General features: G+C 38.1%; 1 protein-coding gene across 1 annotated transcript in view; it reads right to left on the bottom strand.

Moving 5' to 3' along the window:
- The window catches only part of RFX4 (regulatory factor X4), a 97,785-nt gene that overhangs the window by 33,663 nt on the left and 39,748 nt on the right, over nt 1-24,374 (bottom strand). Inside the window, exons 5-13 of the mRNA XM_059816707.1 lie at nt 19,592-19,653; nt 15,009-15,222; nt 14,095-14,172; nt 12,102-12,265; nt 9,617-9,717; nt 7,781-7,839; nt 6,073-6,217; nt 2,656-2,750; nt 1,057-1,174 (exon numbers count right to left, since the gene is read on the bottom strand). Coding sequence (XP_059672690.1) covers nt 1,057-1,174; nt 2,656-2,750; nt 6,073-6,217; nt 7,781-7,839; nt 9,617-9,717; nt 12,102-12,265; nt 14,095-14,172; nt 15,009-15,222; nt 19,592-19,653 — 1,036 coding nt within the window. The remainder of the gene's footprint in view (nt 1-1,056; nt 1,175-2,655; nt 2,751-6,072; nt 6,218-7,780; nt 7,840-9,616; nt 9,718-12,101; nt 12,266-14,094; nt 14,173-15,008; nt 15,223-19,591; nt 19,654-24,374) is intronic.

The following is a 24,374-nucleotide window of genomic DNA, read 5'->3' on the forward strand; positions in this document are numbered from 1 at the left end:
CTGGTGCTGAAAACACAAGCTAGCAGATGGAAATTGTGATCATCTTGGGGATGCTCACTATCCTGATGTCTAATGGTGACTCACTAATACCTGTTCAGAAACCTCTTTACAATGGGAAACCAATGAAAGTAGCTTCAGATTAAAATATAAATACAGATCATATTGTGCCTATTTCTGATGGTATCTGAATTTATGCTATTACATGGTTCTAATAGCATTAAGGACATCAAATCTCAGCTGGCAGAAAACCTTGCAGTTGTTCAATGCAGTGCCTTCATAAATTCATTCATTATTAATCTTCTACTAAACTATTTGGACAAATGTGCATTTATAAAAACCATCCCTCATGCAAAATCTGGTCCCAAGTGACCACAAATAATCACACTCATGACACAGCAGTCCATTTTCAATCATTCCTGCTTTTAACTGATTTTAAGCTGAACTGTTTGTATTCCAGGATTCAAGACAAAGCCCCTTTTGAAACTGTAGGAAAGCAACATGATTTTTCATTTATAAAGTAAAAGTCTATTTTTCTACCCTGACTGAGTTCTAAGAGAATGGAAGAGAATCTGTCTAGGGTATAGAAACACACTCATTTTGCAAAGACTAGTTTAAAACACTATGTCCTTTAAAAGCAGAGCTGGCAAAGTGGTTCACTGGAGAGATTTTCATCCACTTCAGTGCAAAGTCATTTCTCTTAGCATAGCACATGCTCAGAGTGGTTTGGGTAACTGGGCTCACTTTGCACTGAAGTGCATTGGGCAATGCTGCCGTAATGGACTCCTCCAGCTGATCTGACCTGTGACTGATAACTCCAGCTACTGCCTAACAACAAGCAGAAGGAAGTAGTAAATATTTTCAGCTCCCCTGGCTAGATCTTGCAGACAGACATCTGTCTGAGCATTATTTCCAAATGTCAGTAGCCCCAACTCTTTTTTTAATAGAGCTCTGGACATGTGAAAACTGGTTATGTTTTCATTTAAACTGTATGTTACAAGCCAGATTACAGATTTTTTTTGACTGTGGCATGCAATTATTACAACAAAATGAAAGTACCAAAGCTGGGTGCGCTGTGCAAAGTCATGTCCCGAATCACTCGAGTGCCAAAACAAGACCACATCAGGAGGAACTGCTGAGCTACTTTCTTCAAAGAACCTTGTCTCTTGGCAGCTACCTGCAAGAAAACGGATATATCTGACATGGAGAAACTTTTATTTCTACCACCCGATACAGCTGAATGATGCAAATATCTGTCTTCTTTTTTAATACTGAAAAACTACTTACCATTATCTTAACATTAAAATATACATTAAAAACTTAAAAAAAAAAAAACCAACAAAAAAAACCACGTTACACAGAAAGCCACCTTGTAACTATATACAACCTTCAGAAAGAGAAAATCATAAAGTATTATTCAACACCAAGACTGAATTTCCTTTATAAATTATGAAAGGACTGCCAAAAAATTGCTCTGATCTTCATCTTAACCTACATGTTATTTCTTGCTTCCTAGTCAAGGAAGCAGTTTATAATCAAGAATGCTTGATCTACACTGAAAAGTTATATTAATATTTCAAATAAAGTTTACTATTGAATATAAAATCTTTTATTCCTTCATGGTTTTATTTTTTGTGAATTCACATAGTCATTTTACTAGCAAAAATACTTTCCAGAAAGCACACTTCAGGCATCAACTCTTCAACAATGTATTTACTATAGCCATATGTGAGTTAAAGAATTAGGTTCATCCAATTATCTAATAAAATTAATACCAAGTTCTTCATTAAAATTAACAGTTATGGTCTGAATTTCAAACTGCATTCCACTGACTAAAAGAAAAGTTCACCAAAACTACCAAAATATTTCAAAGAATCTGGAGAAGTATCTGTTGTTTTCTGTATGGATCTTTTGCAGCACAGAGGCATGCAGCTTATATATATATTTTTTTTTTTTCCTACTTCTTAGCTCTAACAACTGGAATGAAGCATTAAAATTCTAATAGAACATCCTAATAGAAAGTATAGTTAGTGACAGAAGTTAAAATCGTCAGTCATATAGTTTCATACTCTATGTAAAATTATGGTGATGCCTGATCACTTTCGAAAATATTTTTTAAAGATTTGTTAGTAGGTTTCTGCATGCACTTAAATTAAAATAAAATACAAGTCCTTGGCATCCCGAATCAGCTCAAAAGGCAACTTAAATGTGTCCTTGACTGAATGGTAATGTTAACTTTCATCCTTACATATGAATGTATACAAATTAATTAGCTAGCCTAAATATCCTTTTCATTAAAATCTTAAAAGGCCAGACTAGATTGTGCTTTTTATTTGCACTATGAGTTATGATGACTCTGAACTCATCTCTCCACACCCCTTAAATATCAATTTGGTTGGAAACATCAGCCCTGTTTCATTCTTGAATATCATCTTTTGGGATAGAATAGACAAGAGCAGAAAAAAGCAGAATCCTGAATATGAGCAGTTCTCATACTGCATGAAAACTGGTGAGGTCTTGCCCACTGCTGCTTTACTCCTGCTTATTACCAATGCCTAGCTTTTTTTTTTTTTCTTTCTATTTTTGCTAAAAATCTATGACCTGAATAGAGCTCATAATGCACATCAGTGACTCATGTCCTTACTCCTGCTTACCAACCTTTACAACACATCTGTCCACCATGGAATCCAGCCACTCGATGTATGACTCAATGGGGGACTGCTCCTCCAGAAGGTGATCAAACTCCTGGTACACTGGCAGACAAAGGAAAAATAGCCTACCTCAGTACTTGGAGTCCATTTCAAAGAAAAGAGAAACAAATCACAAAAAGCTGCCAACAACATCACAAGTTTGCTGTGGTTTTTATAATAGAGTGCTTAGCTATAACAAATGTATCTTTCTTGGTGCTGACCCAATAAGTTTGCTTGGTCTCTTATTTTGTTTCTACTGAAAGTGATGGAGTCATTGGAAGTGGTATTTTAATGTGAGCAAATCAGGACCTATTGTTTAAAATTAATCTTTTGATTTAAGCTTCAGGTGTCTGGTGTGCCCGGAAGTGAAACATTTATGATGTTCCCTACGAATAGTGCAAAGCTAGGCCTTGACCCTGCTGATAAAAAAAGGTCATGCATTACATTGATTTATAAATGCATAAAAAAATCTAAGCACCAAGTGGATGAGTACTGTTGATAGGGCTCTCATCTGTATAATGCTTTAGTTGCAAAAACATGATTTAACTGCTGCAAATCATCTATTTGCAATGCCAGACACACACAGAAAGAATTTCCATAAACTTCTACTTCTTTAGAACAAATTGCTACCAGTGCACAAATGCTATAATTAATTTATGAAGAAGAGTTTCAAAAAGCAACCTGTATACTTTTTAACCTCTCTCAAGTACACATATTCATATTTTAATACAGAAAGTAAAAACAATCAAGTCATTCAACTGCAACTCTTAAAACTACAAGTCTCTAGTTTATTTATGAGAATCAATGGCTAGAAGACAAAGAATCATGTGCTTTGACACCTTAAGAAACTATTCTTCAAGTCAGCTAAAATAAAAGGCCCAGTAAGTCAAGAAGAAAGATGCTTTCTTCCTGCTGTGTTACAGGATGATCTCAATGTGCTATGCATTTCCATTTATGCTTAATTATAAATAACAGGAGGAAGGAATTTCCCACCATAGGAAAGATAGTGAGGGAGGTGGAGGAGGCAAAGCTTAGAGATGATAGCTAGACAAGCGAGCCAGAGAGGCTATCCGAGAATAATGCAAAGAACAAGCTCCCTGGTCTCTAAATTGGATCAGCAGGACTAGCAGGAACGCATTTGCTTCACAGCTGACTTTAACTTTGTTTAACTTAGACTTACAAAGGCTGGATGGTCAGAAACATTATTTGGGGAAGAAGGTAAATAATGATGTTTGGGCTACCGTTATCTTCCTTCATTGAATGGGCAACCTCTCTTTATTCAGAACAGAATCACAGAGAAATCTAAATGTTGTCTCCTTACCTGGGTATTTGGCTGGACAAAAACTGCCTGATACAACAGATGAAGTAATTCATATGCTGTACAAATAAGGGAGCAAGAGTGGAAAAACAAATCAGTTGCCTGCTTTGCTGCTGGAGCAATGCAACTGTGTACAACGACCTGACAAGTAACTGTTTAGCCTTTAGTGACTATTAAAAATACCTCAACGGGACCTGAGAAAGAGGGAATAAAGAAGAAACCATGTCAGAGACAGCTACCATAGCAAAGCAGGAAAGAACTTCTCTTATACCCAGTGATTTTTCTCTGTTTTTCTCTAAGCTTGCTTATAGGCTTATAAACTTTTCTTTTATCCAGTTACAGTAGCTGGAAATTATACCTTTGTGGTTATTAATATCAAGAATGTGAAAGCAGGCCTTAATTCCATGTCATATGAGTCATACAGAGTGTGATCTTTGAAAAGATCTTTGGCCAAGTAGAATAAACATCAAAGATGGAGGGAAAAGAATCTAAATTCTAGAATAGTCTCTATACATATCTGCACATCTCAGTCAAATCCCATCTCATGATGAACATTCATATTAGGTTACCATTTCTAGGTAATTGCTTATTGGACTATATGGGCCTAAAATATGGAAAAAACTGTGTTCAAATCCATTAGCATTCAGGAAAATTCCATTTGATTTGATTACACTTGAGCTTGTATTTAAATAGTTAGCACACAAATGAAAAGCTTTCCTAAGCAGTAAGGATTTTCTGAATGAGAGCCAAAACTGTTGCTGCTACTAGGGATTATAACTTTGAGAACTCTTTCTTTTTTGGACAATGGGAGGATGTTGGGTAGATAATGAAAACATAACAGATGACAGAAGGATGCAGACAGCTTCTGGACTCCAGTCTCACTATATGCTACCTTCCCTGCTGCCATGTCAAGTTTCTGTCTCCTCAAAAGGGAAGAGGACCATGTCAGGAAATGAATCAAGGGTTAAGAAGGAGAGGAAAGAGTACCAAGCACCTCTTGCTGGAAAACAGAACTAAAAGAGAATGCAGGGCCCGTCCCTAAACTGGAGAGAAGACTTCTAGTGTTAACACGGTGGGACAAGTGCCAAAGTCAACCTTGCAGGGTCCGGTGTGCATGTGAAGGTGTCACCCCTCCTCTTCCCAGTCACTCACTAAAAGAGTTACCCCACTAGCAAACGTATCCTTGCAGGGCTCCCACAAGTGGTTGCCCGGGTTGCTCCCCATTAAGGCTGGTTCTGGATAAAAGATGACTGGTCCTCCTCAGGAGAGACATGGCAATACAACAGGTGGGTTCACAGGGAACTGAGGTTATGAATGATGCTAAAGACAAGGCTGGTCACCTCTGGTGCCTCAGAGGGATAAACTCAGTGTGCTTATGGTTACACCTAAGCTTGTAATCACACACACTTGCTGGACAATGCAAGTTAAATTTTATATTTGCAAAAGATCTTTAACTCTAAAACCAATTTGCCAACATCTCCAAAGTAACTTTTCAGTTCATGCCCTTCACTATACTAGGCAGAATCTAAATTAGCCAATGAGCTTGCTTGATATGGGACTTTCACTTACTCGTAAAAGTTCAGGATAAAAGCTTACCCCATCAAATTATCTTGTTTATGAAAACAGTGTGTAAAATGGAGGTTTTTATAAATGAAAGTTTACAAGGGACTCAACTACACAGTCACTTTAGTGTCAAAGCCATTCAAAAGACAACTCTCCTGCAATTCTACAGCAGGAGAGACCGGACTTTATCAGATTCAATGGTTAATTCATAGATTTAGTTTGGTCAAGTTCATGGAAAAAATCCTCCTGAATTTGGGTGCAAGTTTTGTGCCTTTGGCTGTTCTGGATACTAGAAAGAAACTTGTTAATGGAAGAGTGCCCAGACCTATGCCTCAAAACATAAGACCTTGAGAGGGCTTTGCCTTACATTTTGCTAAATGTTTCTATATTGATCTTAAACCTCCAAGCAAACCAATGGCTACAAAAATGGTGTTGCTTTCACTGAGCTTTGTTTCCAGCAGGAAACCAAGTTCACTTGGTTTTATTTGAGGGTTCTGCTCTTACATTGTATGATGAGCTTTCTGTGTTCCTCCCGTGAGTCCTCCATAGTATAGAGGGTTTGTTTGGTAATGCTATTCAGATCCACATTCCTCCAGTCCTCCAGCATTTGAAATGTGATGTCTGCACTGTGGATCACCGTTCTTGATGCCTGTAATCCAATCCAATTTATTCATTAGTTTATGGTTTACTAGGTTAAAAAATAGGCTTTATCCCCTTTTACACTTCCTTAGCTAGGCTCGCTAGGTTGTTTCTCCTTATGGACCCCCACCCACCAGCTTGATGTCTTATGGACATTGCAGGGCCCTCTAACCACAGAGAACTCCCAGGTCATTTTACCTACTTTAATTAACTACGTATTTTGCTTGCATCCACCAAAAACCCCAATGAGCAACCCTAACCTCGTGGTGCTGTTGCCAGACTCCTCAATCTCTAACAGCTCTGTGGGTTTTCTTGACCAGCTTCAGTTCAAAACCAAAAAGCAACAAGAAAAATCAAGCCAAAACCAAACAAACCCCACTCAGGTTTGCACCCTCCCCTCTCCCAAACTATGCAGACTCTCATTCTTCCCTCAGCCACATGAAAAGGTTAAAGCTCATTTGCCTCCACATCAGATCTGCTTCTTGGCTGGTTGAGACAGGGGTCTGCTGTTGATAATGGGGAGGATGGGCTGAGACAACAGGAAGTGACAGAAGGTCATGGTCATATAATATACACCAGATCTCTGTAAGTTAAGCAGAGATGATAACCCACACTAAGGTTATCAGCTTCCCCAAGGAAATGATGCATTTGAAGAGTCCTTCATGTAAGTAAACTGTCTGATCCCAGGTCTGATGCAGAAGGTTGTGGTCTCTGTATCTTGATTTACTCTGAATCCCTGTGGACCTCCAAAGTTCAGTGATGTTTGGGGACAGGTAGTACTGGCACCTCTGCCTCCACCACTAAAATAATGGAAGAAGAAATCTACAAAGAAGTCCTTGCAGGAGTACTTTTTCCCCAGGGCTTCTTCCTGTGGACTTCACCACTCACAGGGTTAACCTGGGGTGTTGGAAACACTTTCCAAAAGTGGAGCTTTCAGTGCAACAGGGAAAACAAATAGTCTGCTCCATACATGGGTGAAACATGAATGAATTCAATGTATCCTCCTCCTTTTTATACTACACAGAATTTGGCCTCATGAATTTTTGATAGGTAAATGTGATCTAAACTAACTGGGTGAAAAACAGACACTTCAGAGTAGTTTTTATATTTGTTTGCTATGGTTGCAAGAATATTTCTATTTAAAACCCCAGTGGTTCAACCATTTTGTTTTTTACTGATTTGCATTTGATTTCTAATATACAATTAGACTTTGAATTTTTTGTCAGGCATATAGAAATTTTTCTTGTTTTGCAATAGGCCTGATACAAACTCTGAAATCAAAGGAATACTGCTCATTTATTTCATGGATATGAACCATCTCTTCAAATCAAATAATAATTTTGTCATAAAAGTTCCCTGCTGAATTTAATGATCAGAGGTTGCTAGTTGTCTAGAAAAGAATTTTTTGCTGATTACTTTTTGATTTTGTAAAGATGGTCACAATAAATATTGGAGACAAGCTGCTAACATGATCTCCTCCTCTTTGGGTAAAGTCCAGCCTGCCAATTCATAAAATTATTTGAAAAGTCAGTAAAAATGGCATTTAGCAAACTTGGGTAACTGAAATATTTACTTGGCAGAGATGATTTAGCGATGTCTGTCGCCGGAGTATTTGTGAGAATCTTCTGGACACTGCAGGAAAGAAGAGATACATATTTACATACTGTGCTAAATAAAGAAAATTATTTCTGAAAACACAAAATGAAAACAAGAACCAAAAAAATACATCCAGTTTCCTATATACAATTGTGGCTACATAAAGTTCATTCAAATAGCCCAGTTTTAACTTAGTTTAAACCTTGACCTAAAACCTTAAATATGGATGCTCAATCAGTTTTACAGCGGCATATTACAAGCAATGAGTTATAGATGCTGTGAATAATGAGATGAAAAGAGAAACATAGAAGACAATAGAAGAGCTTAGTTTGTTTAGCATAGCAAGTTTTGTCTTGATACACAAAGGAACTGACGACCAGAAAGAACTATTTAATAGAAAGAAAAATGTTGGTGCAAGAACAAGTGGACTTAAAATAATGATAGCTACGTTACGTTTGTAAATTAGAATAGTCTTAATGCAAACAAGTTTTGGAGGAGTCTTCTGACTGGACCAGTAGGAGGTAAAATCAGTTTCGGGTAGAATTCTATCAAAGTTTCTAAAAGAGATTACATGATGTGCTAACGTGCTATGGGGTAGGATGGCCCTGGAGGTACTTGCCAGTCCTCTGCTCCTAATTTTTAGCTCTTTTGAAGCAATATGGACTTTGTATTAAGATATTTCCTATACTTGGATTTTGAAATGTTGTATCGTGCATCTTTTGTCTGAAATCTGTGACTTGGTCAGGTTTGCAGTTACTCCTGTCAGTACCTCCATTGGCTGTGTACACCATCACAAATTCTGATGAGGAGGAAACAATTGCAGAAGCAGCGAAGGCTCATGTAAAAGCTAGGATGCTCTCAATTTTTTCCTTATACTAAAATCACCAAAAACTTGCAGATATGTCCAAACAGGCATTAGATGTGGCCACAGAGTAGGTTTTCCCCATGTACTGTACATAGAGGCAGTTAAAGAGTACAGATTAAGAATGACTACAAAGTGTATTTTCCGTCTCTTTGTCTCTCCCTATAAGATCAGAAAAGATTTTGGGGCTGCAGATTCTCAATATTTTTGAACAGATAAAGACATGATAAAGCATATTATCAGTTCTGACTTTGTGTAACACTGAAAATAATAAATTAGTAAACAGTGTAAAAACCCTAAAATTAGTTGTTCCAACTTAACATCCTGACTGTTCTCAGTAAAATATATACCTAATTTTCCATGATGATCAAAATAGTTAATCCTTCTCCTAAATTAGGTTTTTTTTTTTTTCCCTTTAACTTTGTGGTGTGGAATTTAGTGCTCATGAAAGGCAAAGAATTGAGAGCCGTGAAATAAAGCAGGCTTTATCAATAGGTGATGTGCACTGCAGGCATCTACAAAGCATGTCTGAAAAGGACTAGTGCCCTTTCCTGTGGTGACAGGGTAATTTGATCTCCTTCATTTTTAACTCTGGCACTTTTTTGAGTAAGGGCCTCAAGCAGTATTCAAATTGTGCTAGCCTAAAGGTTTGTTTAATAATTTCCTTTGCCTAATATCATCCCTAATGTTTGCTTACTATCAACAAAATTAATTTCTTATCAGAATCCACAAGAAAGGAAAAGCGATTCTTCTCATTTTGAGCAGTGCCTCATTTCACTAAATGAAATTCGTTCTCATGAACAAGTGGAGATTCTAAGTGAATGCAAGATTTATAATGCTTTTAGGGATGAAAACCTGTCAGCATTATAAATCTTTATAATGCTTTCACTTCCAATTAATTTGTAATCAATAAACACTAGGTTAATAGGAGAGAGATTGGGCAATACATACATTCAAATTTGATATTTCGTAGATTTTCTGGTAAATCATGGAGGGCTACTTTCAGCCACTCATCCAGTTGCTTTGCAAACTTTCTGATCACCTGTGTCAAACTGAAAAGAGAAATCAATACATCAGAACATGTTTACTCTGTGCTTTATACTATAAAATCTGTGAACACGTGAAGACTATGGGTCAGTTATTTACAACTCACTATTATGCAGAGTTGCTGATATATTTTGGTTCATAGGCATGAAGGAAAACTTCTGAAAACATTTGCAGGAAAAGGAAAGCATATCACCATGTTCAAAACCTCACAAAGAGTGAAAGTCTCTGTACTGCACTGCGGTCATACTTACAAACAGCATTCTTAGCTTGAAATAAAATCATTCCCACTCTGCACAAATATAAAAACATAAAATCATAATATTTTAAAGAAGACAATAGATCAAGCTTTGGATTTCAGCTCAGCTGTGCCCACATTTATACAGAAGTACACAGGGATGTGCAAGTGAAGCAACAACCAACATTGCTGCAGGCTGGAGCCAGGGAGTGGGTGATGATGGTGGGGAGGAATTTCCAAGCCAAGCCCACACAGGTGGGGGAAGAGGGGGCAGAGCAGGACCTGCCTGCTTAGCTCTGCATAGGACAGGAACTTTCCCAGCCAAGTGAGATTTCTCTCATTTCCCTTACTACCCTTTCCTGATGGCTCCATCATTTCCTGCTAAATTTGGTAGGCAGCTCATTCTGCCCTTCTTCTTGGAATTGCTCAGTATAAAATCACAGTTTCCAGGAAAAGTTGCAGGGTGTTATGTGGGGGAGCCTAACAGTTGGTTCTGCCAGACCAAGAAGCACTGCCTGTAGTAATACTCAAGATACACAAATGAGAGAGAGAGGAAAGATGCAAGGAGCTTTCCCTCTCTCAGCCAGGCAGCTCTTTCCGTTTGTACTCCTAACACCCTGCACCGAGAACAGAGCTGGTAAAATAAACATGGCCATAGGCCTGCTCTGCTCCATGCAGACACCTAACAGGACAGGGGATGGATGACAACTGCTGCACCCAAAAGTGGCTTTTCTGGACAGCCAGCATTTGTTCCCAGGAAGTCCCTCAGAGGATTCTGGCTGAGTCAGCAACATTTCCTTCAGGAGCTTCTATTGCAATGAGACCCTTCTTCACCCCCTCCAGTGCAGGCTATGGCTTAATAGCCACAATCTGGCCCTTTATATGCATTACAAAAGTCTATATTCACACTCAAGTCTCTCCTTATTTGCTATGAAAGAACTAAGCAGCTTGAGAAAAGGACTGCTGTTCTGTTTAATCCTTCCAATGAAATAGATTTGGGGGGCGGTGAGGGGCAAAGCCTATAAAAATGTACATGTCTTATCAAGAAAAACCCATGCTTATAACAGGTTTCTTGTGGAAAAAATACTTTACCTGTACTTTAGCAGTCATACAGTGCGCATAGGAGAGCAGAACTATGTCTTGAAAACATCTGCCATAATTAGAGCTGCTTTAAAATCTAGAGGGCCAAATATACAGCACCAATAATAAAATCCTACAGCAATATTCTTAACAAATTGCTCAACCTCAGGAACGCATCAGTCAAATAATACTAAAGGTGTACACATATATTTAGAAAAAGAGAGTTTCCTGATGCGCATATTAGGAAACTCAAAGGTGGAAACAGGTTGACTACACTCAGTGACTACACTTTTTGCTGTGAACTGCTGATCTCTGTCCTGCTTTACCTATATAAACAAGACTTCTTGGACTCAGATGAGCTCCAGGTAGGAAGAGAACAGCTGAGATCTACCACAAGGAATGGAAAAGTGAATTTAGCTTTGAAACAAAGGAGGCAAATACTTGTTAATATTAATAAAGTGATCCTAAAATAAGCATGCCTCTGTTCTTCATAGGATAGTACTTAAATTAAACCAGCTTGTCCAAGACTTCACAAGTATGAGCTTCGTGTTTTATACTCCTGGCAAGCAGAATAACAATTGGGTTCCAAGAGTATAAACAGAGACAAATCCTTAGGTTGTAGTGTCTGAATATGCATGTGAGTATTTACAAACAGAGCAGCCAGGCCAGCTCCTCTTGTCACTAGAATTCAGAATACCGTTATGCTGTTATCCCAGACTAGCAAAAAGTGTCTGAAATTTTCAGAAGACAGTGTGGCACTGCAGCCTGCACATTTCTGACATTACCTGAAAGCTGGGACATGACTATCAGCTTCATGTTAATAAGCCAAGAAGAAGGTGGTATCCTTTATCACAAAAAACCCCGTAAGTTTTTCACAATACAAGTCTTGTTAAAATCTGAACATTTCTCCAGGAACATGTCAGGTCTTCAACTTCTTTGAATTGACATTCTGATTAAAACTCAGGAAAAGGGCGGGAACAAGCAGCTTTCTGAGAACTGGTGCCATTCTTGAAGAAAAGACTTATAACAAAGACGGCTGAGCTAAAAGTGGTCAGTGCTGCTAGCTATACTGACCTGTCAGGTAATGCTTGTAGTACCGTTGGCATCAAAACTCCAGAAATTGCTTTGTACAGAATTGAATCACAAACTCCTACTATATTCACTACAGTTGAAGAACCCAATACAGGCAGCATATGAGGAGGCATCCCTTGCCAAAAGTGCAGAAGAAAACTTTGAACCTGCAATCACAAGAAGAAGCAGGAACGTTTAAGTGAAAATAATCAAAGGCCACAAATACCATTTTCCTTAAATGACCCTGCTTATATAGCATTTGTTTCAGCCCCAGGGCTGGACTGATTCTGTACAACACAGGCAAGGCATATTCCTTAACTAGACAGGCTTATACTGTAACGCAGCACACAATGGGATAATCAACCAAAGGGTGAGGAGACACTCTGAGTTGGTGACAGGGTGCCTTTGTGTTATTACAGTAGAGACCCATGGGAACCACCATATTTTTTTACCTTCCATCAATGGCTGGTGAGTGTAACTCTTTGGCTTCCACATGTCAAGCCTTTTTCTCTCTCTTAGCTCTCTGTCTCTGTATACAAAGGAATGCAATCTAGGGCTTGGTGTAGGGAGAGAGAGGAGGATATCACATGGCTTACAGGGGTCAATATACCATTTTCTGTCTTCATTTTGGAAAGAAACACTACACTTTTGGATTTCTTCTTTCCTCCACTATGAAGGAAAGAGGAAAAAGAATGGAGAAAGACAAAAAAGAAAATGGGGAGGAGGTTTCAGACACAGCAAAATATACCTCTGAACATTTTCACTTAGGAAATAAAGGTGTTATTCAATGAATTATATGATCAGTTCTACAGGGGTCAGAACACCAGCATTCATAAGTGATAACCTTTTGCACACGATCTGTAGTGAAATAAGTAACCACACCAGGTGCAGTAAAGAATAGTTGCCATTTATACATTGTTGCTACTCAGCCCCTTCCCCACCATTGATCCTGACAAACAGATTCCTTAACAAAATATAACATCCTGCTCTTAAGAAAGTATTCTGAGACTCATTCAGCAAAACTTCCTGAATATGTGTCATATATTTCTCTCACATGGAAACTTCTAGACTGGGTACAATGACTTAAAAGAGCCTCAGCTTTAAACCAAAAGAGTGTGAGAATTAAACATTGAGAGGAAGAAAAGCAGGGAATTCCTTGCCATTGTTCAGAAGGCAGAGTCAAAAGACTCATTTATTTTTATTTTTTCCAGGACCTGGATGTCATATTTGAATCTGGCCCTCAGCATCTCTATAGTAATATTTGTTTTCCTGGACTAGAGGTCTTCTCCACATGTAATATAAAACTGCTTGCATTCCAGTAATGTTTTATTTTTCAGCTCTAATTATAGAGTTGTCTGCATGCACTGCCAGAAAACCCTCAGATTCAGTCAGATATGCAGCAGATACAGACCTCATCTGTCTCTAACGGATTGTATTAACTGCTGAGCAGTGTGTGTGTTCCTAGCTGCACTGCAGTACAACTGAGCAACTGGGGACTTCAGCTACAGCTTTCTGGGATGTCTGGGAGGCTGTAGGCCCCCCACTGCCCTGCGCCATTGTTAATAGACCAGCAAAGCCCACCATTTTGTCTGTGGCACCTGCCCTGGCTTTGTGCTGAACACTCAGAGGAATTCCTTCAAACAGAGCTCAGTCCCAACTCAAAGCTTAGAAAAGTGGTGGTGGACACACTTCTTGAGTTGTAAGAACAGGATTGTCCAACATCTTGTAAGGGGATATTGCTACCTTAATGCTGCTGGAGAATGGAGAGACAAAAACATTCCCATTACTTTCGTCCCTCTAACTTGCATAGTGTTATAAGTGAGATTTAACACTGTTGGTCACATCTTATATACTCAATTATAGCTATTATTCATTATTAATGAAAAGGATTGGCAACCACAAAACCAGAAGTTTGTAATATCACATTCAAAATAAGCTCTCAGATCCATTAATAGCTTATGTGTCATTAAACTACAACTGTAGTTTCCAACCATACCTCATCAAAGTTTGCTCTTATTACAGTGTCTAGTATCCTCTGACAGTGAGTTCTATACATCATAATAAAGGTAGAAACCTGAAAAAGAATGAGAGGGAGACACACAAAAGATCATTCTACTTTAAGAAACCCGCTTTTAAAACTATCAGAATATAGAGCACAAAACAGTTTTTTCTTATTTTACCTACGCACAATTGTAAAAATAATTAAATCGGTTAGAGTCTAGTTAGATTAGCTTTAAGATGAGTTTTCTTCTTAAAAGTAAATTCTCCCTTTGAATTCATGGATTTTTCTATGTCAATGGGGATTCTTCAAATGTAAGAGGAGCAAAAAGCCTCAGTGAGATCAAAGACGAGAATGTGGCCCTAATTAGGACATAAAGAACTATAAAACCCTATTCTTTTGTCCACTTTACATTGATACTACACATGTGAATAGCATCAGAAAACTAGCAAGCTCAGCCAAGAGCAGCCAAAGCACTTTTGTCATATGTGCAGATAGGATCCTCTTAATTTCTAGTCTAGAAGGATAAGAAATGCACTAAGTCCCTCTCCGCTCAAGAAAGCATCAGAACTGTTTTTCAATTTGCCATCAAATGTGCGTGCCATCAGATTAAAAAGCTACAACCTATTGCAAAAACAGTTACCATCAAACCTCACCTGCTGTATCTAATGTAACTTTTAAAAAAAAGTGTGCAGGGGCTTTAGAAATATTGTACAGCTGATAGTGTCAGCTGCCTATTTTAGGGGAAGATACTTCTTCCTATTATATGAAGTAATTAAGTCCCCCATAAATAAAGTCAAAGCATTATTAAACTTACTCTAATTTAAAGTCTTTATATTTTAGATAAAGCTTTCATCCATAGCAGGGAAAAAACCCCAAGACAAGCCAAGAAAAGATTTCCAAAGTGTTACCTTCTCCTCTGGCAGACTGGCTGGCAGATTTAGATCTTTGACATTTGGAAACTCTGGCAGTAATGTTCCCAGTTTGGATCGTGGTGAATACGCCACTGTCTGTTTAGTTACTTCTTTTTTTCCCGTTTCGTTGACCCAGGCCGCTCCTTTTTTAGAATACATCACATCATAATACTGGGAGTTTTCTTTCACTGCAATTCCATAATAATGGTACCTGATACATAGAGATGTATATTTTATAAAGCAGACTGTTTTAATTTTTTTTTTTTAAAAAAAAGACATGGGGGTAAAAGAAACTGATAATGCTAATGATTTCTACAGCAAAACAGCCTGTACAATAGTTTATATATTATTAACAAGCATTGATTCCGTAACAGAACATTGCAGTAATATATTGGGCTTCCGGTTTTCATTCCTTCTGGTAAAAGTAGCTCTCTTCAGAGTTAATAAAGCTGACTCTGTTGCAGAGAAGGAAAATAATGGATGTGCATTTTTTTTTTTCTTCCTATAAAAAAAAGAAAGCATCCTAAAGCTACTTGTTGGCAGACCTCTGCTGTGCAGCTGCTCCTTTAGTTTAGCAATAAGCAGAGGTACAGACCCTCTGGACTGGCCCTTCTGTTGGCATTTCATGTCCCTTATTCTCAGACTGTTGAAGGCTGGTTTGATCCCTGAAAAGCATGAGTCTTTCCTGCAAATGAGTGATCAGAAATGTTCCAAAAATTGAAAACACATCAATGAAAAGAGAGGGGGGAAAAAGGCTTGTGCTGGAAAGCAATGAATGGTAGGAAATATATAGCTCAATTCGATCAATTACAGCTGAAATTTCAATCAATTGAAAGAGTAGCATCTAAGTGATGGTAGTTTAGACTAACTCAGGTGACTTTTTTCCTTTTTTCACTCACAGTCATTCACCCACAGACCAGTGCGTGTCATAATCTCCATCGAAAGTGGTGGCAAAGAGCTGGAAGCCCTAATCTTGTCTACCAGCACAGATGGGCTGTGAGGAGGCCTGGGGAGTTGTAGCAACCTTCTAGTATGTGGCTCCTTTGCCATGCCCACTGAGGATGTTCCATGTTGTCCTTTAAAAATAAAAGCTATCTTGAACTCAATATTGAATAATCCAAGTGAGATTTATTAAGACATTAAGCTGACATGGTATGAATGGGATTTCCTAGCTTCAATACCTTAAAAATCCACACTATCTGCTCCAAATCTGCCCATCAGGGCTTAGGAAAAAATGCATATTCCACACTAGAAACCAGGCTCCAGATCAGTCCTAACCTCTTACAGATAGCTAAAGGCAAGTTTGTGCTAACACTGTGGTTATAACACCAGCTGTAGAAGTTCGGCTTCTTAGCTTGAACGGTAACAACTCCAGCTTGCAGTTCAAGTCTCCAGTTTAGTCTTTAGCAGCTGTCATGCATGCACTGCACATAAGAGCCATAAAACTCACATACGTCCTGTGCAGTATGTCTGGGACTGGGGAAACCAAAAGGAAATGCTACAGGGAGCTAGCACCACAAATTGCTGAAGGAAAGGGGGGAAAAAGGGAAAAGGTCACAGCAGGCAGGACTGCAAAAGTTCTAGATGGACTGAAAGGTTTGTACAACTTAAACGGGGGTCAGTCTCTTATATTAAGCTTCCTCTTAGATCAATTCAAGAAAAAAAATTAATGAAAGCCTGGAAAATGTAGTAGAGTTTCACTGTGCATTATTTAATTTCTGGTATATTTCACTTGGCAGTAAACTACTGTGTTTACTAAACTAAAGAGTTTTCCAGGTAGCTTCAAAATCATATAGACAGCAATAGCCAAATTGACTCTGAAATTTTTCCAGATAGCTTCCTCCTTCAAGTAATTTTACCATCCCAAATGGCAAAAAATCACTGGTGCAGTTTGCAAAGATTCTTTTACAAGCACTTTTCTGTATTACTATCAGAAAAAAAACCAACAACTTAATTCAATAAACAGGGCTTGAAAGTTTGATCTGTAAAGAATAACATGCAGACTACACAATTATTTTTGTGGTAAATGGTGGAATGCTTTTTCCTCTCATGGATCCGGTATCTCCAGCACTCCTTTAAAGAAAGAAGTAAAATCCCCTTCACACCATGTAGTTTCCATCAGTTTAACTAACCTCTTGTGTACATAAATAAAGAGTTTCAAGATACAGTACAGAAAGAAATTGTCTTTTATGTCTAGCTGCCTTCTCATGGCTCACCTATGGTGGAACTGTTTTTAAGCTCAGTGCGACAGAGAACAGCTGCATACTTACAGCAATAAACGCAGCTGCAAAAAAGAAAGCCTCACAACTGATGACCAAGAGTATAGCACCATTGTAGCTCTGAACTTTGTAATGTTACAAGGCAGCCATGCTATAAAAAGACTGAAGGCAGAACAGTGTGAAGTCAGATAATATTAACCACTTCTATGGTGAATTTTCTTTGGCAGTAGCAGGGAAGTGGAATGAAAATCATACTGGCAGCAATCGGTCAGCACAGTTGGTGATAGAGGGACTGAAGTGTTAATGCCTGAAGTAATTTCTTTACATAACACTTAATTGGAACGCAGTCAGAAGTTTCTGAAAACAAAACCAGAGCTCAGTTACAGCTGTGCTGGGTCTAGCAAGGAGTGTATTTATTGTAAAGAAGTACAGTGTTCATGTAGCGCGTGTGTGTGTGTTTATACCTCTCCTCTTCATTGGATCAAATGAGAAGGACTCCTCTGTATGCTATAATTCTTGGGGCGTTAACCACTGACGAACATGTAGACATCCTTTTTTGGAGCAGAAGAACTCAATTTCATACCCACTGAGGCTGTGAAATTTGAGTGACTATGATCTCCCTCACAGGGATGACCAGGGACTCTCAGGGGCCATGGGTTTTGCAGAGCACAGACAGCATGCTTTACAGAAACTCCTCCTTGTTTGCTAGATAGGGAGCATTGCAAAGGTGGCATGAGAGGAGTATGTGACCTGAAAGCCCCTCTAATAGGCATGCAAGTTAGGGGGAAATATGCAAGAAATATTCTCATTGATTTTTAGCCTCATTGAGAGTAGAGACATTACTTTTGGAAATGCAAGACACCTTCAGTTAGCAGATCAAGAGCATCTTGCCCCTCTGAGAGACTCCTGGAGCTGCCAACTCCCATATAAATGCTTCTATAAAGCAACTTGTTCACGCTTTCACTCCGTCGTTATGAACTTCCAAAAAACTTATATTCAATGCTAAATCCTGATTCTCTGAGTCTGGACCTATTATATTTTCCTAATATGCTGTTGGACTATCCCAGAATTTGTACCTGAGAGATTTGTGGTAGCTCTGTTATGACTGATGTTATAGTAGGTCTGAATTTGCTTTTGGGAAGAGATTTCAAATCTTCAGTCAGCTACTTAAATATTACTGCTCTAGAAAAAGAAAGCTTAGTTATAAAAATTAGGAGAATCTCAAGATGGGGGAAAGGACATTTGGTCCCATCAAAGAGATACTGCTTGGCATAGACCACTTGTTAGAAGAGCACAGTAAAGTTAATTTTAATGGCATTACTTTTAGCATCTTAATTTCTTTTTTTCCTTTAAAGAGAACGTCATTCTAGCTTTAGTATGTAAGTTCAATTCTCATAGCATATTTGTTTCTCAGCATTTAGCAATATTGTGTTTCTAGGCTTTGTTTTGAAAGAGAAGTTTTACCAGCAAAATTTTGCAAACACACTGTCCCAGGTTTTAATTTCGCCCTCCGTAGTTTTCTGCTTGTGATCGACAGAGACTATCCTTAGACTACCCAGTAGTATTCTGTGAAAGCTAATCAAGAAAGGAAAAAAAAAAAAAATTATTTTAGGAGGGTTATGTTTGCCATAAAAATATCCAAAGCTCCACTGGAAAAATTTCATGGAGTCCACAAGCTGAAAAAAGTATAAAAATGTCACTGTATCCACTTTATAAATTGGTAGAATCACATCCTGTCCACGACTGGAAAAAGTCAAATACTCCAGGAAGTGCATTGTTCTTTCTGAATCAATTTCTTATTCTGGAATTAGGATGAATTGTTTTCAGGAAGTACCATCTTTTGGGTAAGGCAATAAAATAATTCCTTGATCACTTAAAGATATGTTGGATTTCATTACACAGGAAAAATGGTGGTGAAATCCAGGTTTGTGGACAATTTCTGTTGTGGGCAATGTATGTTCCTACCTAAATTCCAGATAGATAGCATTCTGCCACTTGTCCTCTAAACTGAAACATGATGTTAAACAGCTGTCATTTCCCAGCCTCCAGCAGTAGCTCCATTACTGCTGGGTGTGAATGTCCTTTATATTGTGTAAAGTGAGTTGAGATTAAAAACATCATAGGAACAATATGGAAAATATCACTGATGAAATCAGTGAAGTCTCCATAGATTACCTTTTCAGGACTATCACCGCTGAATCAATAAGACAATGTGAAGACTATAATGGAACCTCCATCAAAGTTGGATTTTAAGTCCCCCAACTGGACAAGTTATTCCCTGATCTTATACTATTCTATTCAGTAAAGCCAGAGCCAGGTGGGGCCCTGTGTGAGATAAGAACACCACCATACACTGCTTACTTTGATTGGCCTCTGGTTCCAAGTCTTCTTGTTGTTAGCTGGGGAAACTGTTGCCTTATTATCTACAAATAAATAGAACTGATATTAGAGAAAATTGAAAAGCATGTTTACTAGTATTTAATTTAATATAGACTGTTAAGACAGAAAAGCAGAAAAACTGTACTGCAATATCAGCAAAATACATGGCAGGAGAAATAAAAAAAAGCTTTTCATATTTTCCATTACTGGAAGAGGAGAAATAGATTTTAAAATTCAGTATAATTCCATTAACTACCATTAGTTTAAATAAAGACTTCCTGAAGTTACTGGAGTAGAATACATTTCCTTAAAATCTAAAGTAAATTCTGCCTCTAAACCAAGGAGGATTGTACTTAGAATTGGCCTACTGTTTATTTATGTCAGTTTGCAGGATCAACAAACTTAGTTTTGCTGCAAATAGACGAAACTCTCCTTTTGAGAGTTTTGGAGGCCACAGTTCTTTAAAGACCTTCACAATCCTGCCATTAAACACTCCTTTTTCTAAAAGATTATTCCCTGAAAAGATTTTGGTATTTGACAGGGACACCACTTCTACCATGGAAGGCTCGCTGTTACATTTGTAAAGATAGCTCGTAATCAATTTATCCTCTACGGAAAACAAGTGCATCTCAGGAACAGCAGAGTATCATCAAGAATCTAGACTCTAGTCTGTCAGCAGAGATTAAAAGAACATTGCTGCCGTAAAACAAAACTTCTTGCGTGCCAGATGTGTTTAAGGAAATAGATTAATGAATGTAGATTGTGCCTTCGGTAATCAGAGCCTCTGTCAACCAGGCTAGTCCTGATGAAAAAGCTCTGCTGTAGTTGCTGAAAAGGCAGCGCTCAGCACCAAACAGGATTGAACCTGATTCTCAGTGTGGTCTGCAGTAGGAGGAAAATTCTTCTGGCAGAACAGCCATGCAAGAAAGACTGCAGTAAGCCTTGAAGATTCACTTGCAAAAGGAATTTATTCCTTTTTTAATTTATAAGCCATTTTAATTGTGTTTTCATTATATAAATTGCTAAATGTTTCCTCCTTTGGGGGGACATGAACAAATATTAAAGGAAAACAGGCATAGAAGATGAAATAGAACTGCTCAACCAGAAGAAAACGTCAATTAAAATTGATTAAATAATACAGATTTTTTTCTTCATGAGCTATTTTGCCACTGTGATAAATATTTAATCCTGATTGATGACTGAAAGCTCTGGAACACGTATTTGGATTAAAAAGTGCTATATAAAGATATTACAATGTCGCATATTTGACCATTTCTTCAGTAATATTTTCTTGAGCAAATGTACAATCAGCTTCCCTTTGTATCATGTAAAAATTGACCTGTGTTGGTTTCTGGCTGATGTCAAAAACGCAGCATAGACTCAGAGTCGCTAGGTTGTTCAGCTTTAATTTCTGGAGCAAAACTTCAGCAAACAGTAAAACACTTTTGTGGAGCTGTGAAAGTTCAGCCTAGCTGTTTGATAAATGAGCAGACAGGCAAGCAGCCCTTCTTTCTTTTTTTGTATGGATTCAATGAAGCCTGCCTAAAGAACACCACATGCTGTTCCAGCTACTGATCTAACATTCCGCAACATCTCAGCCTTCCAAACTCCCTTTAATTACACATTAATCCCACCCCTCTCTCTTTCATTTTCTGCAGACAGGGTTGGGGGCTCCACAAGGCTGTGGGAAAAAAGGCAGTGTTGAAGAACTACTTTCTGAGGATGGTTTTTTTGGGTTAGGAGATTTTCTTTTTTTTTTTTTTTGTGGCAGTTATCATTCAGAAAATACCATTCCTCTCCAAAAGTTGATTTTACAGCAGTAGACTCAAAAGTAAATCTTAATATTAGAGATACTTTTACCCTATTTTTTCTTTTAGATCAACATGAACCCATATTACTTTCAAAGTCTTTCTAGTACTGATGAAGTGTTACAATGCACACTGTAAATGCTACTTTATGAACCATATGCCATGGGAGTTCCTGGGATTTAAATAAATCAACCAATTTCTACATACCAGAGCAGCGGTGATCAGGAAAAGAGAAGAAAAATGGAGCAATTGATCAGATGATCCCTTTTTCTTTTCTTTGTTTATTTCTTTTTTAAATCCAGCACATTTTAAACAATGAGATACGCTTTTCAGAATACAGCTGAAAAGTATGCACCACTTAAAATATTCTTTACCCAAAATTTAAAAAAAAGAAAGAAAGAATAATCTAGCAAACCTTTAAAAAAAAAATCAGGACTTTTTGATCTAATGCTGCATATGTAAAATGTGTAACACGGCATACTCATGCTTGGGTGCTGGTACACATGAGCATGGGTATTTATGTTTGTGTTTGGAATAAAACAAGTCAAATACTAAATGAACTGACTGTTCATATAAGTGTTTATATTCAGTTTGTGTGAATCCCTACCTAATGATATTGCCAAAGGCAGTGAGATTTCCCTGAAAGGAGAGGGGAAGTCAGATCAGGCAGGACAAAGTGGAGTTCACTGTGTGCTGAAATCAACGGAAAAAGCAGAGGGTCCAAAATGTTGATTTTTAAATTATACTTTCAGCCTGAAAAGTCACGCTATAAAATACATCGTCATGTTTATTAACTTTTAAAGACCTAGAGAGAAAATGAGTTAAGTATTTTACAGCTGGGTGGGGAAGGAAGGGGGTTACTAATTGTCAGACATGAAAATTCAGGTTCAGGTCTGAAAATCAAGTTGGATCATTTTCCTTTCATCACTGCAGTGGGGTTACACAAGCAAATGAATCAAGACCAGACCACGCAGTTTGGGCTGCTTTCTGAATGGAGCCCAGTCCCCATTCTCACAGCAGCGCTGGCTTCTCAACAGAAGCAGTGGTAAGAAGATCTCATGGGTGGTATCCAAGGGAATTTTGGAGTCAAAGGGCCTGAAACTGAACTGAAATTTCATCTCATACTTCTCCAAAGGGACCACAAATCCAGCTGCCCTATGAGATCTGCTGAGTAAAAGGGTACAGGTTTTACATTTGCCAAATAGAATTCCACCTAAATTATGTGGCAGTTTTGACTGTTAGGCATTATTTTGTGCTACTTGGCTTTTTGGTTTTGAGACAGATGTAGACCAGGAGTTTCACGTACAAATAACTTCTGTCCCTACTACATTAGCCTTCAGAAACCAGATCCTTCAATTTCTTCCTCAGTTACTAAATCTCAGTTGTGTTCTCCATCTCTTTCCTCTGTGCCCTGCTCAAGACCTGATCTTGCCTTCTACCTATGGAAGATCTTGTATGCCTTTCTTGATTAAAAAAATAAATTAAGAACTGCCTTATCTTTTTGCAACTCCATAGTTCTTTTGGTGATTGCCTACTGTATACATAAGAGCCAGATAGAAGTCATTACATTATAAAACTTACAACTTTTCAGGGGACTAGTATATCCATGTCAGCATTTGTTTAACCCTTTTCAGACAATCCTGATACATGGTTTTAGAAATGCCTGTGCAGGTGGAACATAAGGGGACCTTTTTCTTTCTGACAGGCAGTAACCTTTCCACTCAGAATGTATCAGGCAGCCAAAGTGAATACAGGAAAGAAAAGTCTTTTCATATCATTTTCTCACACAAAGATTACAATGCTGGTAGTACAACATTCAACATATATTGCACAGATCTTGGGCCTAACAGGATTTTTTAATCCCGTTTTGGCTTTTTAAACCTAGTAGAGGTGTCTGAATAAACTTGACTTAAATATCTAGCTCCTTGTATTTTTGGTAATTCTTAAAATAATGGAATAAAAATGAAATAAGTTACTTAAGCATCCATGCAAAACAGAGAAAGCTTTATGAGCAACAACTAGAAAAATGCACTTCCCCTGTAAAGGTCTGTATTTCAGTCTGCACAAGCTATTAATCTTACACATGGCTAACTGCAGGAGTTGTTCTGTTACCCACAAATGGCTGCAAAGGTGCATTCCTTCATCCTGATTACTGCCAGCTGTAATTTCTGCCACTGCATCTCTCCTCTCATCTCCAGCACTGTGACATTCCAACACAAGCAGAGCCAGCCCCAGCTTTAAAATGAGGAATGTATTGTCTATTCTGCCTTCATCCCTATACTGTGTCCCATCACACCTCATTGCATTCACTAACAAACTGTGAACTTTATGTTTCCCAATTATTCCATCTAAATTCTTCTATGATATGAGATGCCAAAACAAATCGGGGGGTGGGGATGGGGGGTGGGGGTGGAACCCAAACCATCTTCTAAAGCATTGTATGCATCTGTCTTCATGCTAACAAATAAGGATGGAAGAAACCAGAGATGCCTGGAAACTTCAGAAGTAATTTTTTCCTCCCTCCCTGTGTCAAAATATTAAATTTTGCTCTGGGGGCAATAGGCAGAGCATGACTTTTAGAAGTCTTTTCCCTGGAATAATTTAAATTGCTACTTTTCAAAAGGCATGTTCATCTTGTTAGTGCATCTGATCTAGAGGGATGTTATTCATGACTGTTGTTCCTTTCTATTTGAAATAATTCCAGCCGTGCTTCTAGAACTTCCCAGAGTAATGAAATAAAATGAAATTAAGTTGCAACCCAGCATTTGTACCCTGCCAGAATGAGAAATGGATTTCAGGCTCCAGGCTATGGGATGTTCTAGAGAGATTCTAAATAAAGTGGAATAAATTCTCTTTCCTCTGATAACAATTCTTCATATCAGGGCCTAGCTCTATTTATCTCAACTCAAGTTTCGAGTCCCATATCTAGAGGGCATGCTTTGCTTTTACGAAGTCAG

The sequence above is a fragment of the Gavia stellata genome, chromosome 4 (assembly GCF_030936135.1).
Source record: "Gavia stellata isolate bGavSte3 chromosome 4, bGavSte3.hap2, whole genome shotgun sequence".
Taxonomy (NCBI): Eukaryota; Metazoa; Chordata; class Aves; order Gaviiformes; family Gaviidae; genus Gavia; species Gavia stellata.